The 13,109-nt window shown below is 42.6% G+C and overlaps 2 protein-coding genes across 5 annotated transcripts in view; one reads left to right on the top strand and one right to left on the bottom strand.

Moving 5' to 3' along the window:
- On the bottom strand, positions 1-11,863 carry tmem30b (transmembrane protein 30B). Its single transcript, XM_084310996.1, has 8 exons — positions 11,709-11,863; positions 11,006-11,204; positions 10,661-10,768; positions 8,640-8,747; positions 7,354-7,444; positions 7,116-7,253; positions 6,734-6,940; positions 1-4,224 (listed from the first exon to the last, which is right to left on the bottom strand). The coding sequence occupies exons 2-8, from the start codon at positions 11,192-11,194 to the stop codon at positions 4,046-4,048; spliced, it is 1,020 nt and encodes a 339-aa protein (XP_084167122.1). The 5' UTR covers positions 11,195-11,204; positions 11,709-11,863; the 3' UTR covers positions 1-4,045.
- Positions 11,864-12,503: 640 nt separating this feature from the next.
- The window catches only part of kdm1a (lysine (K)-specific demethylase 1a), a 56,714-nt gene continuing 56,108 nt past the window's right edge, over positions 12,504-13,109 (top strand). For 3 of the 4 annotated variants that reach the window (XM_084310969.1, XM_084310967.1, XM_084310966.1), the window contains exon 1: positions 12,504-12,558. The gene's annotated coding sequence lies outside the window, so the exon portion shown is untranslated. The remainder of the gene's footprint in view (positions 12,559-13,109) is intronic. The other variant, XM_084310968.1, reaches the window with a different exon arrangement.

Raw genomic sequence — 13,109 nt, 5'->3', positions numbered from 1 at the left:
AAAAAAAAGTTATCTTTAATAAAGACATCAATGGAATAAATCATGTTTATCTTGACAAATATAAATGATACAAGGTGGATGCAGACAGTGAAGGTACACAGTGAACCTTTGTTTAATTTTTATTGTATTTACCGGTGCTTGTTTTCACTATAATTTACAAATTTTTGGGTCCAGTGGACCTGGACACCATTTATGTAATATAGTGTACTAGGGGGGCACAGTGTGCACTCAATGAAAGTGTTCTTCACATAAAATGAGCCAAGGCCAACAAGTCTCAGGTGAAAGAAATATAATTTCTCTTTTTACATTGAAAACAGGTTTCACAGACCCGAACACCACACAAGGGTTAAAACAGCTGTATGCACATGGCTTTCACAAATAAGAGTGCACAGCTGTATAATAACAAACTAAATTGCAATATTGAATAGTGCAATCATTTCCAAACCGCAAAAGGCAGCAGTTTTTCAAAGGAACTGTAAAAACCAAAGGGAGTCCGCAACCCTGACCAGAGATCATCCAACCATCTGGTTTAGCATTTCAAGCAACATTAATAAAAATCTCAGATATACATACATCATAGCATACATAGATAGTGCATCGTAGATTAGATTCAGTTCTAATATTTTTTATTTAAGAAAATACTTTCATTAAGAAAATCTGGATAAAGATTGACCAACATTAAAAAGACTAGTGGACATGTAATAAACAGTTTTCTAAAAGACTGACCAACATGTGTTGAGAAATCTATACATTTGACCATAACCCTGAGATAGTGCAGCAAGATATTCCTGAGATTTAAATACAGTTACTGCACTATATCCTACATACATCAAATGTAACCGCTCACACACCAAATGGCAGAATATGGCTTTAATATTATCACCACCATTTTGTGGTGATGCGACCACAATACAAATTAAAAAAAAAGGTGAGAAATCTATAAGTCTAGTGTCTGAGCAAACTGACCCATGTTCAAAGATAAAGTAACAAGGGCGGCTGGGTGGTGTAGCGGAGATTGCGCTTGTCACCAATGCAAGAGACTCCGGTCTCGACTCCCCGAGTCAGCATTGCCTGCGGCTTGGGCCAGTCGTCATACTATCTCAATTGGCAGAGGTAGCGGGTGGAAAGTCGATGGGTGGGGATTGGGGATTGGACGTTGTGGACATCGACTCCTACAGGTCGGTTGGGTGATGCCTGTACAGCAGAGACAGGAAGTATCGGGGGCAGCGTGAGCCTCCCACGCGTTACTCCTCGCCACTGAGAGTCCGTGCGGTGAAAAGATGCGACAGGCTGCCTCCTCGTGTACCGGAGGGGACACGTGATGCAAGGCTTCTATCCTCACTACAGCCGACCAGTGGGAGGCATAGTCTAGCAACATTCAAGACGGGAGGGGAGAATTGGCAATGCGAAATTGGGATGGGAGAAAAATAGAAAAGGAGAAAAAGTGGATATAAAAAAAAAGGATAAAGTAACAATTTATGAACATCCTGCATTCAACCCAGATGCAACTCAAATAAATCCAAAGAGTCTTCCGGAGTACAATTGCACACAGTTCCAAGTTGCACCATATAAATATTACCAACTCAAAGACAAACCGTACGACAATCAAAAACCTAAATAACACAAGAACAATTTTACAGCAGCATGATGTTGACTAGATGGGTGCCATTTCACCTAATCTGGAAAGTTATTTTAATAAGGTATTTTCAGGGAATATAGGCCCACCTGTGGCATATGTAGTTATGGTCCTTTCCTTTAATGATTCATTAGCGTACAATTTTATTCTACACATCCATATACTGTTCTCCCTTCACTCCAACTCATTCAGGTTTCATATTGGAGGTACTACAATATCACTTTAACATCGTAACAGTTGTGCAAATTTAGCATAAACGGCTGTCGATTGCATACCCAAAGTAAATTGAAAGCCATTCTTGAAACATTTATAGCACCTGCACGAGTCTGGCCTCTTTTGAAAATAAACATTCTGAATTTTCTTCCACAACAGGAAGAATCACAGAGTGCTACTGTAATAGTTAGGTTTGAACACTTTTTTTTATTATTATTTTGCAAACAGATGCCTCTTACAGGTTCCAGCTGAGAGGTATATTAGCTGGAAGGCACAATGGGGCCATAGCCTGAAGTACAGGTCCAAAGTTGTTAACAATACCACAGAAAATGTGTGTTTCACAGATGTTTTTCTAATGGCATGTTTATACAAAATGGCCATTGGCACCAATAATGCGCGCAACAGATGTCGAACAAGTCTGGACCTTTACGCAGAGAGAAAACCATCCTGGGAAATATTCCTCAAGTAAGGTATTGTAGTTTCCAGAATTTCATTGGCTACAAAAACGGTCAATCATTTTCACCGTGGTGATTGGTCCGTTCACCGGGAGGCGAAACCGGAGGTGGTCACTTTTTCGAAACCGACGCTCGTTGCCCGTTGCCGTTGGTCTTATAACCCGAAATTGGAAGCACATAATGGGTCAAGTAGGGTGTCAAACGGCGGCCATCTTAGCTTTAGCTTAGCAAACCTTCATGTAAACATGTTGTGACCTGTGTATTTACCATGTGGAGATTTTTTTTTTACATTTTCGTTTTCTAAGCAGATATATACACTCTTGATTTTTCTTTTTTGCTGAACCACTGCTGCCTGGGCGCAGTGATATCACCTCAAAAGCCATGTTTTTCAAAATGTCTGCTTAGAAAACAAAGGTCTAATTATTATAATAGTTTAATTTTTTTTTCTCTCCACATGGTAAATACACAGGTCACAACATGTTTACAGAAAAGTTTGAGTTGTATTTGGTGACTATTGGGAACTAGGCTACACTGGCACACCTACTTCCAGTGAATGACGCTAAGCTAGGCTAACGGTGCGGCTGTTCCCTAAGCCTAATGCATGCACAGAGAAGAAAAGGGTATGCATCTGCTTGTCTAACTCTAGGGTAGATGGCAAATAAGCTAATTTCCCCAGAAGTTGGCGTGTTCCTTTAATGACGTCACATACTACACATACCCCCCCCCCCCCCCATTAAATTCCCTCAGCATTAACACTTTTGAGTGCCAGCGACGAGAAATCTCGTTTTTAATATCTCGTTTTTAATCGTTATTTTTTTATTATCGATTTCCATTCATTTTTCATCAATCTAGCCTCACGTTACCAGTGGGGATCTGTCTGAGCTTGACCAGGGAAAATACCACCCCCTATCGTCTCTCCGGATGGTATTGCACCCCATTGGATTGGACTGAATGAAATGGATGGGGGAAAAAAAATAGTCTGGTTTCCACATTTCACGTCAGGCATGTAATCCGAGCCTATTGCAGTCATCGCCCACCATCAGAACAGCGTGGAATATGTCTTTCAACCACCCAGCGTTGGATCAATAAACACGATCGATATTTGGAATGGCGATCAGGAATTGGAATAATCTTTTTGGAGAACATCTGATCTGAGGTAAGGAATCTATTTGACCAGTCTTGGGATAATCAGAGCCGTTTTCACCTATATATCAACGTGTCCCATGCGTGTGTGTGGCTGTGAGTGTGTGCGTGCTGATCAGGAAATAAGATAATCCGCTTCTATAATCCGCTTCTATAGCGTGCATAAGTACACATACTATCGATAATCTAGCGTTTATTTGAAAGCGATATGACAACGTGTTTTGTGTATTACAGTAAAGCGCGATTCCTGCAGACTCTTTTTTTCCCCGGAAAGTTTAAAAAAACGAGCGTTTTTCAAAATGGTATAAAACGGAAATGAACCGATAAAAAACAATCAGTTTCGACTGTTGACTGCAAACAAGTCATTGATAAGCAACGGTCGAATTAGACAAGATAATTTAAGATATAGTTTATGCGTTCACAAATGTGAGCGCTCCGTCATTTAATAGAGTGTTGGCACTCAACGGGGTGTCTAGGACAGGCACGGAAGTGTTAAGGTTACGTAATCGTACATCATAGATATACCTACCTATAAAAATAAAAACACACCTATTTGTACACCATCAACCTTTCGACCATCCAGCCGACAACCAGGCGATCAGTCATCCTCGGGGAACTTGAACTTTGCGTAGACAATAAGCATGATCATAGACATGACTATACACAAGGAGCCAATGACCAAGTAGGCGATGCCCAGGAACTGGTTCTTGCCGCCCATCCATGACACGTTGCTGAGAATGACCTTCTTCCTCCCGTCAAAACCTAGCACAGGATAGTCTGGAGGGTGGCATGTCAAGGAACACACAATGGGCCTCATTCAACAATTCTTGTCTGTTAAGAGAACAATAACAAAAGCCACCGCCACATTCATCAAGCCGTTCTTAATGTCCAAATCTGTGCTTACCCAGGTGTCTTTCATGATGAATCCCACTCATTCTTAAACTCAAATGCGCGTTCGCACTCAATTCATTTGCATACAGACACGCCTGCCATCTCCTTATAAAGGAGAATGAGGCATGTGTAAAACAGCCGTGGTTTCGGCATCTGATACCCATCTGATCCATTCAACAGGAAGCAATTTGCAACTGATCTGAAAATGACACACGTCTCAGTGCATGTGTGTTCCTGTGGGTCGCTCATCGCATGCGTGTTACTCTGATGACAAATAAAGACTTATACTTACGTACTTGTACGTACTGTATAGTGCGAAATAAATCGTTCCAGCAAAGTAGGCTTTGTCAATACTGAACGACTGCACGCTTGTCAAGAACCAATCGCGCAGTAGGTTCGGAAATACCGGATCCGTCACCTCTCTGAAGTCCCTGTGGCTAAAACCCAGAGTGCGCTCAGAACTTGTAGGTGTGGAGAGGAGAGGTTGTAATTAAATATGCGTTCAGCCTGGGCAGCCAGCATCTAACTGTTCTAACAGCAATATATAATCCATTTCAGAAGCAGAACACACGCAATAAGTTATAATAATTATAATTATTGAAATGTTCTGGGTTTATAAAGTCGTATTTGGGGGCAATTGACCAATGGTTTGCTTTCTCTCACAATATATATTTTTTTATTTTATCTACTAAAACTGTATTATTATTTTTTTTATCCACCTTTTCTCCCATTTTTTCTATATTTTCTCCCATCCCAATTTCATATCATTCAATTCAACCCTCCCCTGTCACGAACGCTGTTTCTTGCCTCCCACAAGCCGGCTGCAATGTGGACTAAGTCATACATAGCACAAGTCCCCTCCGGTACTTGAGGTAACAGCAGTCGCATCTTTTCACCTGCGCAGCTCGATCTCTCAGTGGCGAGGAGTAACGCGTGGGAGGCTCACGCTGCCCCCGACACTTCCCGATTCTACTGCGCAGGCGCACCAACCGACCTGTAGGAGTCACTGTCCACAACGCCCGATCCCCACCCATCAGTTTCCCACCCCCTAATACGGCCAATGTGTATTAGTACGGACGGCCAGCTAAACTGAAAGCAATGTGGAGCGCTGGGCTCGAACAGGCAAGCCCAGCGTCTCCGTCATTCGTGGCGAGCGCCTTGCCCACTACGCCACGTAGCCGCCCTCTAAAACTGTATTATATAGTTTGTTTTGTAAAGTGTCTTTGAGCATATATAAATCTGATGTATTATTATGAATGGTAGGCTTTTTTAAATGTTTCTCATCTGGGTAAGAGTGCTCTCGACCACTCTTAGAATTTAGTCTTGCCTTAGAGAAAAGCAACAATAAGAAAACATTGCTGAATCCCAGGTAAGAACAAAATAAGAGGAAATGCTAGTTAAGAACGAAATCTGTTCTTATATCGCTTCATGAATGAGGCCCAATATGTTGGGAATACCACACAGGACAGTCCAGTCAGTGTTTGTGAACACGCACCACTCTCTCCTACAACCAGAAATCTGAGAGGGAGAACCCTTTTGGACCTTCAAACTGGGATGTAAAATATAGGGCTGCTTCATAGACCATGAATGGGGCTCTGAATTTATCAGGTCATAAAAAAGTGTGAGCTCTTCCACCCAAATTAAGCTTTAAATTCTGGATACCTTCTACCAATGCTAGAATATTAAGCTCACACAAACATTGTGTGGCATCATAAAGTCAGAGCCCCATGTATGATCTAGGGAGCAGCCTGAGATTTGACATCCCAGTTTGGAGGGTTCAGAGAGGGTTCTCTCTGATTTCTGGCTTCAGGAGAGTGGTGCCGTTTCACAAAATACTGACTGAATTGTCATAGGGCACAGGAAAAACTGTGGTATTCCCCTTTAATGCTCAGACTTGTATCGATGTTTTGAACATATTACAAGTTCACAACCTACTAGAATCTCTGTACTTACAAATGAACCGTGACAAATCAAACTATTTGCACAGCACTCTGCTACGTAGAATCAATTGTGTGATAAAAATATATTTGCATAGGTAATTTACCTAGACTTTGTCCCTACTCTAGGTACTCCCAAGTCATTGTTTACAATCTCTCCCAGTTGAAAAGAGGAACCACACCCGACTGCCGAAACCAGTTTGGCTGCAGTAGTAGAAAGCAAGCAACTCACTGGAGGTGTGCTGTGGTAACATGATACAGAAATACCTCGTGTCAGATCAGGCTCATCGTAATCGGCATGGATTGTGTGGAACTTTGCACTTTTTAACATGCCACACCATTACTGTGCTTCAATTGTTACAATTATTTCTTACATGACCTCTCCTTTTCACACAAGATTCAAATTGTAAACAATGTAGTTTATCACCTCCGTGACTTGATTTCTCTCAAAAGGATACTGTAGGCTATTTTAAGGGTGTAGTTGCCTGCAGGAAGGCCCGCAGCATAATCGCCTTCCGTGATTCGTCGATAGAGCTTCCTGAAGTCCGGCAGGGCTGCCCTCCTCATCCAAACCAGGAAGTCCTGATTGATGAAGCCATTGTTGGCTGGGTCTTGTGGATCAAGCTCATAGGCGGGCTTGGACCAAGACAAGGGCTTCACAGTACCTGCAGGGGAGAAGTTCCTCCATCAGTTATAATATACATCATGATATCCATACCATGGGGGGGGGGGGGGGGGGTCCCTTTAAACCTTGCATTACCACACTACAGACGGTCAACAGTCTAGTGTGGTAGTGAAAGGGTTATGGAAAAGTGGATGAACGGTGTCTAAAGTCAGTACCGTTGTAGGCGTTCTTCAGAGGGGTGATAGAAGGGTTCCGGTATTTGATGTTGTAATCCGTCCACCAAGCGATCCCTTTTCCATCAAAGGGGACCAGCTTCTGTTTTCCATTGACCTTCTGGTAGAGCGTGAAGGTGTCTTCCCAACAAAAGAAACAACATTAACATGACGCACACACCGATAAAACTACTGAATAATGCAGACAGATTCAAATGGGACTGAGACAGCCTTCACGTACCATTGAACATGCTATTTGCAACTGATCCACAAGGTACAATGGGCTTGTTCTTGGAGTTGTACTCGTAGGGAGAGCAGTCAGAGGACGGTGTCTGTAGAAAGACGGAAAACATGTAAACTCTCATGAATACATCGGAATCTCAGTATTCAAATATGTTTTTATGTGCCATAAATCAGCTCAAACTATTTTAGTGAGCATTCGCTACTGACCCTGTAGGCAGAAACGAGAGAGAAAAGCTGGATGACACTCTCAAATCAGTAGTGTCCTACTAATATACAGCTCCTGAGAATGTACTGGGGAAAATGCCTACAGGACATGGTGTAGATTTATACAGAGACATGTCCTACCAAAGCCACAGAAACATGAATTGTCCTACCAGAGTAAAAACTGTACTTTTAATATTATAATTAACATTGCGGTCGGAGCCTTTTTATCCGTTGTGAAAGTGTAGGTTGCATCACCTATCAGCAAGCCATCAGTATTTGCATGCAGCAAGTGCACATGTAGGCCCAATGCATCAGTTCAGGAGATTAAAGAATCAGGATCATCCGATGCTCTTTGCGGAGTCTACATTCTATATTGAGTGTTCCTCCCAAAGCTCAAATCATACCTACACCCTGCTATGGAGCAACGGTTATTACAGCCATTTATTATATTCACATGGCAGCCATTTTGCTCTTATGAGATACCTTCCCACTATTTTCCCACCTTGGAACCAGCATGAGCATGACATGAGCAAAATGGCCACCGTGTGAATATGGTCAATGAACACAAGCTCATTTGGGTACAATAGTTCTAGCAAACATACGACTCCACAGGTCAAGTCTTGCATTTATTATTAATGGGGCATATTTGTACATCTTGATACATAGACTAGTTTCTCTGGGGCATGTGATACAGTACAGCACTAACTCCATGATCATGAGTTTCTTTCTTTAGGTGTATACGTGTCAGATGAGTTTGAGTGTGGCTTTCTTGTCTGGCCATATGCAGATTTGTGTGGTGTCCGTGGACAAAATGGCATAATTGTCCATACATTTTATTTAATAAAAAGGTAGAGCATACAGACTGTGCAACAACCACATGGATTCAATTGTAACTGAGATATTCAGAGATTTCTCTAACCTTTGTGTGGAGGGGGTAAAAAAAACGTGTTTTCCTGTTCATTCTCAAACAATACAAAAGCAGTATACAAATTAGATTAGTATTTCACTAGTCAAGTAGGTGGTAATATAAACGAATCCCTAATCCTTATTTTTCCATATCCTGTGTTGCACTAGTCTCACCTTAAAGTTGTTCAGATCTCCTGACAGCTGAGTATCGTCCCTGGAGACACCGTACCTCCTGTAGTTCTGGAAGTAGTTAGACAGGCCGTAATAGAAGAACACTGGGCCCTGTGAAAGAAACAAAAGGAGCCACAAACACCACACAGCAAAAGGTTAGAACAAGCAGCATTTCTTTACTTAAGGGGCATTTCACCCATTTTCAACCTTATTCTTTCGTTCTGTTGTGAGGAGAACATGTAACCGACTTGTTCCGTGTCTCGAGAGATCAGCCGCATCAAATTCCTCCAGGTGACATCACCAAGAGGAGAGAAGACCTCTGGTGAACTGCAGACACCATTTCCTCAACTATAGTAGAAGAGCACGACTCAAGGAAAGTTGAAGAAATAGTTGATGAAATAGTGTCTGCAGTTCGCTAGAGGTCCGCTCTCCTCCCGGTGACGTCACACGAAAGAGGAATTTCTCGGGGTGCCGATGAGCTCTCGAGACACAGAACGCGTTGGTGAGTTACATGTCCCGATTATCCCGTGTCCTCCTCACAACAGAACAACAAGATTAAGGTTGGAAATGAAATTCCCCTTTATGTTGGTAAAAAGGTGTGTGCATACTTGTATTACTATACTTGTGAGAACCAACTTGAGTTCTGGACATAAGAAGTGGAGACTTTTTGGGGACTTGGACATTTTGGCTCCTACTTACTTTAAAATAGTTCAGGGTTAGGCAACAGTTCCACGTTGGTTCTTTATCTGCGGGAGTTTGAGCATTTATACTATAGTTCAGTGCAACCTTTTTGGTAATTTCTCCTTCACACAAGGTAATGGGCTCAAGGCAAGTGGGACTGTGGGGGAAGTTCTCCCTCCCCTACAACCCCACCCTGACCAAGGAGTACTAAAGAGCAATTAGCATGTTTACAAAAACAAAGATTAGAACCAATGCAAAACAAAGATGTGCATCCAGTTAAGGATTACATTTCTGGAATAGTTTTGAAAAATAAAATGAAAATATGTAATACACTGAATAAGATTTAAAGTATTTAAAGATATGATAATGAATATAAAATGTAGGTATGAACCCTAATGTGTACATGAATGTTTTATTTTTGAGAATATATATAATACACATACAGCCTATATATATAAATACATATATTTCAGTGTATACATTTACATATAGCCGACGCTTTAAAAGGAATCAGCACAAAATAACCTTTAATTATTTTATTTGTCACTGTTAGTTATTATGATTTGATTATTTACATGCACACCATATTAGAGTTGTATAAATGAAATTATCTAAATAAACAACTCAACTTTGACCTCCTCCTCCCCCTTGGTGTACTTCCAGTGGCCAGACAGCACACTCCTCTCAGCCAGCCTTATTATTTGATCGCTCTCATTTGTATCAGATTAATCCATCTTGTGAATACATATATATTGATCATGGAGATCTGCCTATGTGCATCATTGATTGTCCACAGGGCCAATCACAGTGCTGCGAGAGGGAGGTGTACATTAGGCTCCACAATTTCAGTAAATTAGACCTAGGGTTATGGGTAAGTATTAGCCCCTTTCGTGACGTTGGGTGCATGATGCGCATGCGCTGTGATCACAGCGCAGGCACACCAGGCAGCCAAATACGGAAATAACGCAGTTTTGAGCAGTGTTGACCAGTTTATAAAAAATATTTAAAATGTTTATTAGCAACGCCGAACTTTCAAACCATCCCGTATTTTCGTCCGAAACCCTCGTGCAACTGTGAGTACCTTTGAAATTTCTCTGTTAATGAATTAATGTATAACGAGCGGTTCGGCCAGAACCAGTCCTTCATGGTCAACATACGTTGGTTTCCTATTGAGGAGCAAGTGACTGTGGATTCACTCAGTGCATCACGAAAGGGGCTAGCCTAGGGTAAGTATGTGGTACAGGGCTGGGTATGGAATGAAAGTAGCCAATGGAACACAGTAGGTCATTAACCCCACAAGTATAGTCAAATAAGGCAGTGTGTGTGGCTGTGTCCATATCTACCTCGAGTAGTTTGTGAAGGGTGAATTCCAGATCACATACACAGTTCTTGACACTTGTATCTGAGCATGTGAAGCATGCAGAGTCTTGCTCTTCACCAGTGTAGTCCCTCTGTGTGTGTGAGAGAGAGAAGACACGTTAAAAATTAATCAGTACAACTCCTATCTTCATTGTGTGGAGTGTGTCAATGACACCACCACATGTCATCAACCCAAACGCATCTCGTTACTGCTTACCAGAAACAGGCATGTGAACAGATAAACAGGACACAGAACGTTCCAAGGCTCATAGTCCTCAATACAACACAAGGCTGGTTTCAATGACACGCTTTCGGTAGTCAAGTCTTACCTCCACTACTTGTATTTTCTGGGAAGTAACAAAGAGGGCAATGCCTATGCCTATGAAGGCCAGGCCGATGGCAAAGAACCCCGGGATGACGATGCCAGCGGACAGCATGGGCTGCCAGGCTGGGAGTCGCTGCTGGGTGAAGGCTGTGTTGTCTGGCCTGTTGGCTGTCTCCTGCTCCTCGTTAACCATCCTCTTGGTTCTACAGGATTCGTTAGTTAATGAATAGTTATTTATCATGTGTAAACAGTGGTAGAGCGAAACATCATAATTAAAAGACATGCATTTCTAAGATCTGACTGAATAGCCTATGTATTGTTTTTTTTGTGGTAGCCTATGGTGTCCCACTCTTGGATGCTGGCCATTTTCAATTCATCAAAATGGGGGGCCCTGATGTAAACAAGACGAAAGTCTCTCTGGTCTGCATCCCCTTAACAATTGTGTGTATTGAGCCGTACTGTACCCATTCTGCAATCTGTTAATAAAATTTTCAATCAATCAATGACACTTTATTAGGCCTACTGCCATTGCCAAACAAATGAAATCCCTGAGAAGATATTGTCACTATACTGCAAAGTCCGGAGAAACTAGTTGCTGAGACACAACACAACAGCCATAGGCCTCAACAGAACAATGCTGGGAGTTTCCGCATGTTTCGGTGCAACTCCTGTCTCGAAGGAAAACAACTAAATACATAATTTCTCACCTTTTATATCTACCCTATATTCGTTTATTCCCAGTGGTAAACCTGCTCCCGAAGGACGTCGGCTGGGTCGCGTCTATACGGTGGAAAACAGCCGAGGATCAGAAGAAGCCCAAAGTGTAGATTGGACGGAGAAGATCACCTTTACCTGTTTTGAGTCTTCATGGCCAATTGAGCGAGTAGGGTATATCTGCAGAGCCGCAAGCCCAACGTCAACCCGAGTACAAGCCCCGAAGCCCCGCCCAGACGTTGGGCTTGCGGCTCTGCAGATATCCCCTATTGAATCGAGCACTCAGACACCGACGTCAGATGCTGACGTTTATGACGCCACTCCTATCCCCAGTACCGTCTGTTAATAAAGTTTTCAATCAATCAATCAATCAATCAATCAATCCCGCAGTGCAACGTGACCCAAATCAGCCAATGCCCGCAGTGCAACACTCCAATTCAGCCATTGGGTGGGATTCTGCAGCTGGATAGTATTGGTACCGTCAGGGTGAACGCTGACCTGGGATCTGTTTAGCATGCACGCAGAAACTGAACCCTAATCAGCGTCCAACAAGGGCAACTTCACCGCAGCCTTTTCACTCGTTTTACTGAAGGTGGTGCATTTAGGTGTTGTTGAAAGTTTGGCAATAGCTGAATGAATAAAATATCAAATAAATAATGACATCAAGCAAGTAGGCTAAAGTGATGTGTAACAAAGCACCGCCTTCGCGTAGATTGACAATGACTGCGACCAATCGCTACCGTCAGAAAACTAGCGTCGCTCCTCCGCTGCACCAATCACACGAGCCTGCGAGAGGACCTGCTCTGAGGGCTGTCTTTGTGTGACGATTTCGGGGATCCAGAGGTAGCTAATCGTTGTATTTTTAATCATTTAACAGGTGTTTCTTGTTGTCAAAATGACGCGTTGTGTGCACAAAAAGCCCATCTAACGTTATTAGAAATTATTGTGCCAGATTGTCAGCGCTGAGCCGTTGTACAGCTAGCTAACGTTAGCTCCGGCGCGTCACACCTGCTAGTTGACTGTGTTGCAGCTGCTGGGTCTCATTGTTAGCCCGTTAGCTGGCGACACAAAGCGACATGTAACTGCTGGCTCACGTTAAGTGTTGTATTTTTGTGTGGCGAGGGAAACTTGATTTAGCCAGTCACTTTACTCCAAGAACACCCAGGCTTAATGTCCATAGCCACGGGGGTTAGGTTATAAATGATTCGAACGTGACTGACTCCCAACAACAGAGCTAATGGTAGCTACTAGCTAGCAATCAATTACCAACCTGCTGCTGCAGCACCGTTAGCTGGCTGGCTGGTGGCTACATGTTTCCTTTTAATACGGATGTTGTGCGCTCAGATGCACTTTCTGACACACAGTTATTAAAATGACAATGAATAACCGACGTT

This window comes from Notolepis coatsorum, assembly GCF_963971535.1.
Source record: "Notolepis coatsorum genome assembly, chromosome: 3".
NCBI lineage: Eukaryota > Metazoa > Chordata > Actinopteri > Aulopiformes > Paralepididae > Notolepis > Notolepis coatsorum.
This window is presented reverse-complemented; position numbering and strand designations above follow the sequence as displayed.

Bases quoted from the DNA above. Each gene is read 5' to 3' on its own strand.
- tmem30b (XM_084310996.1), bottom strand. From the start codon at position 11,194: ATGGTTAACGAGGAGCAGGAGACAGCCAACAGGCCAGACAACACAGCC. The intron at 7,254-7,353 runs GTACGTGAAGGC...TTTGTTGGGAAG, and splicing joins TGCAAATAGCATGTTCAATG to ACACCTTCACGCTCTACCAG. The intron at 6,941-7,115 runs GTACTGACTTTA...TCTCCCCTGCAG, and splicing joins TCTGAAGAACGCCTACAACG to GTACTGTGAAGCCCTTGTCT.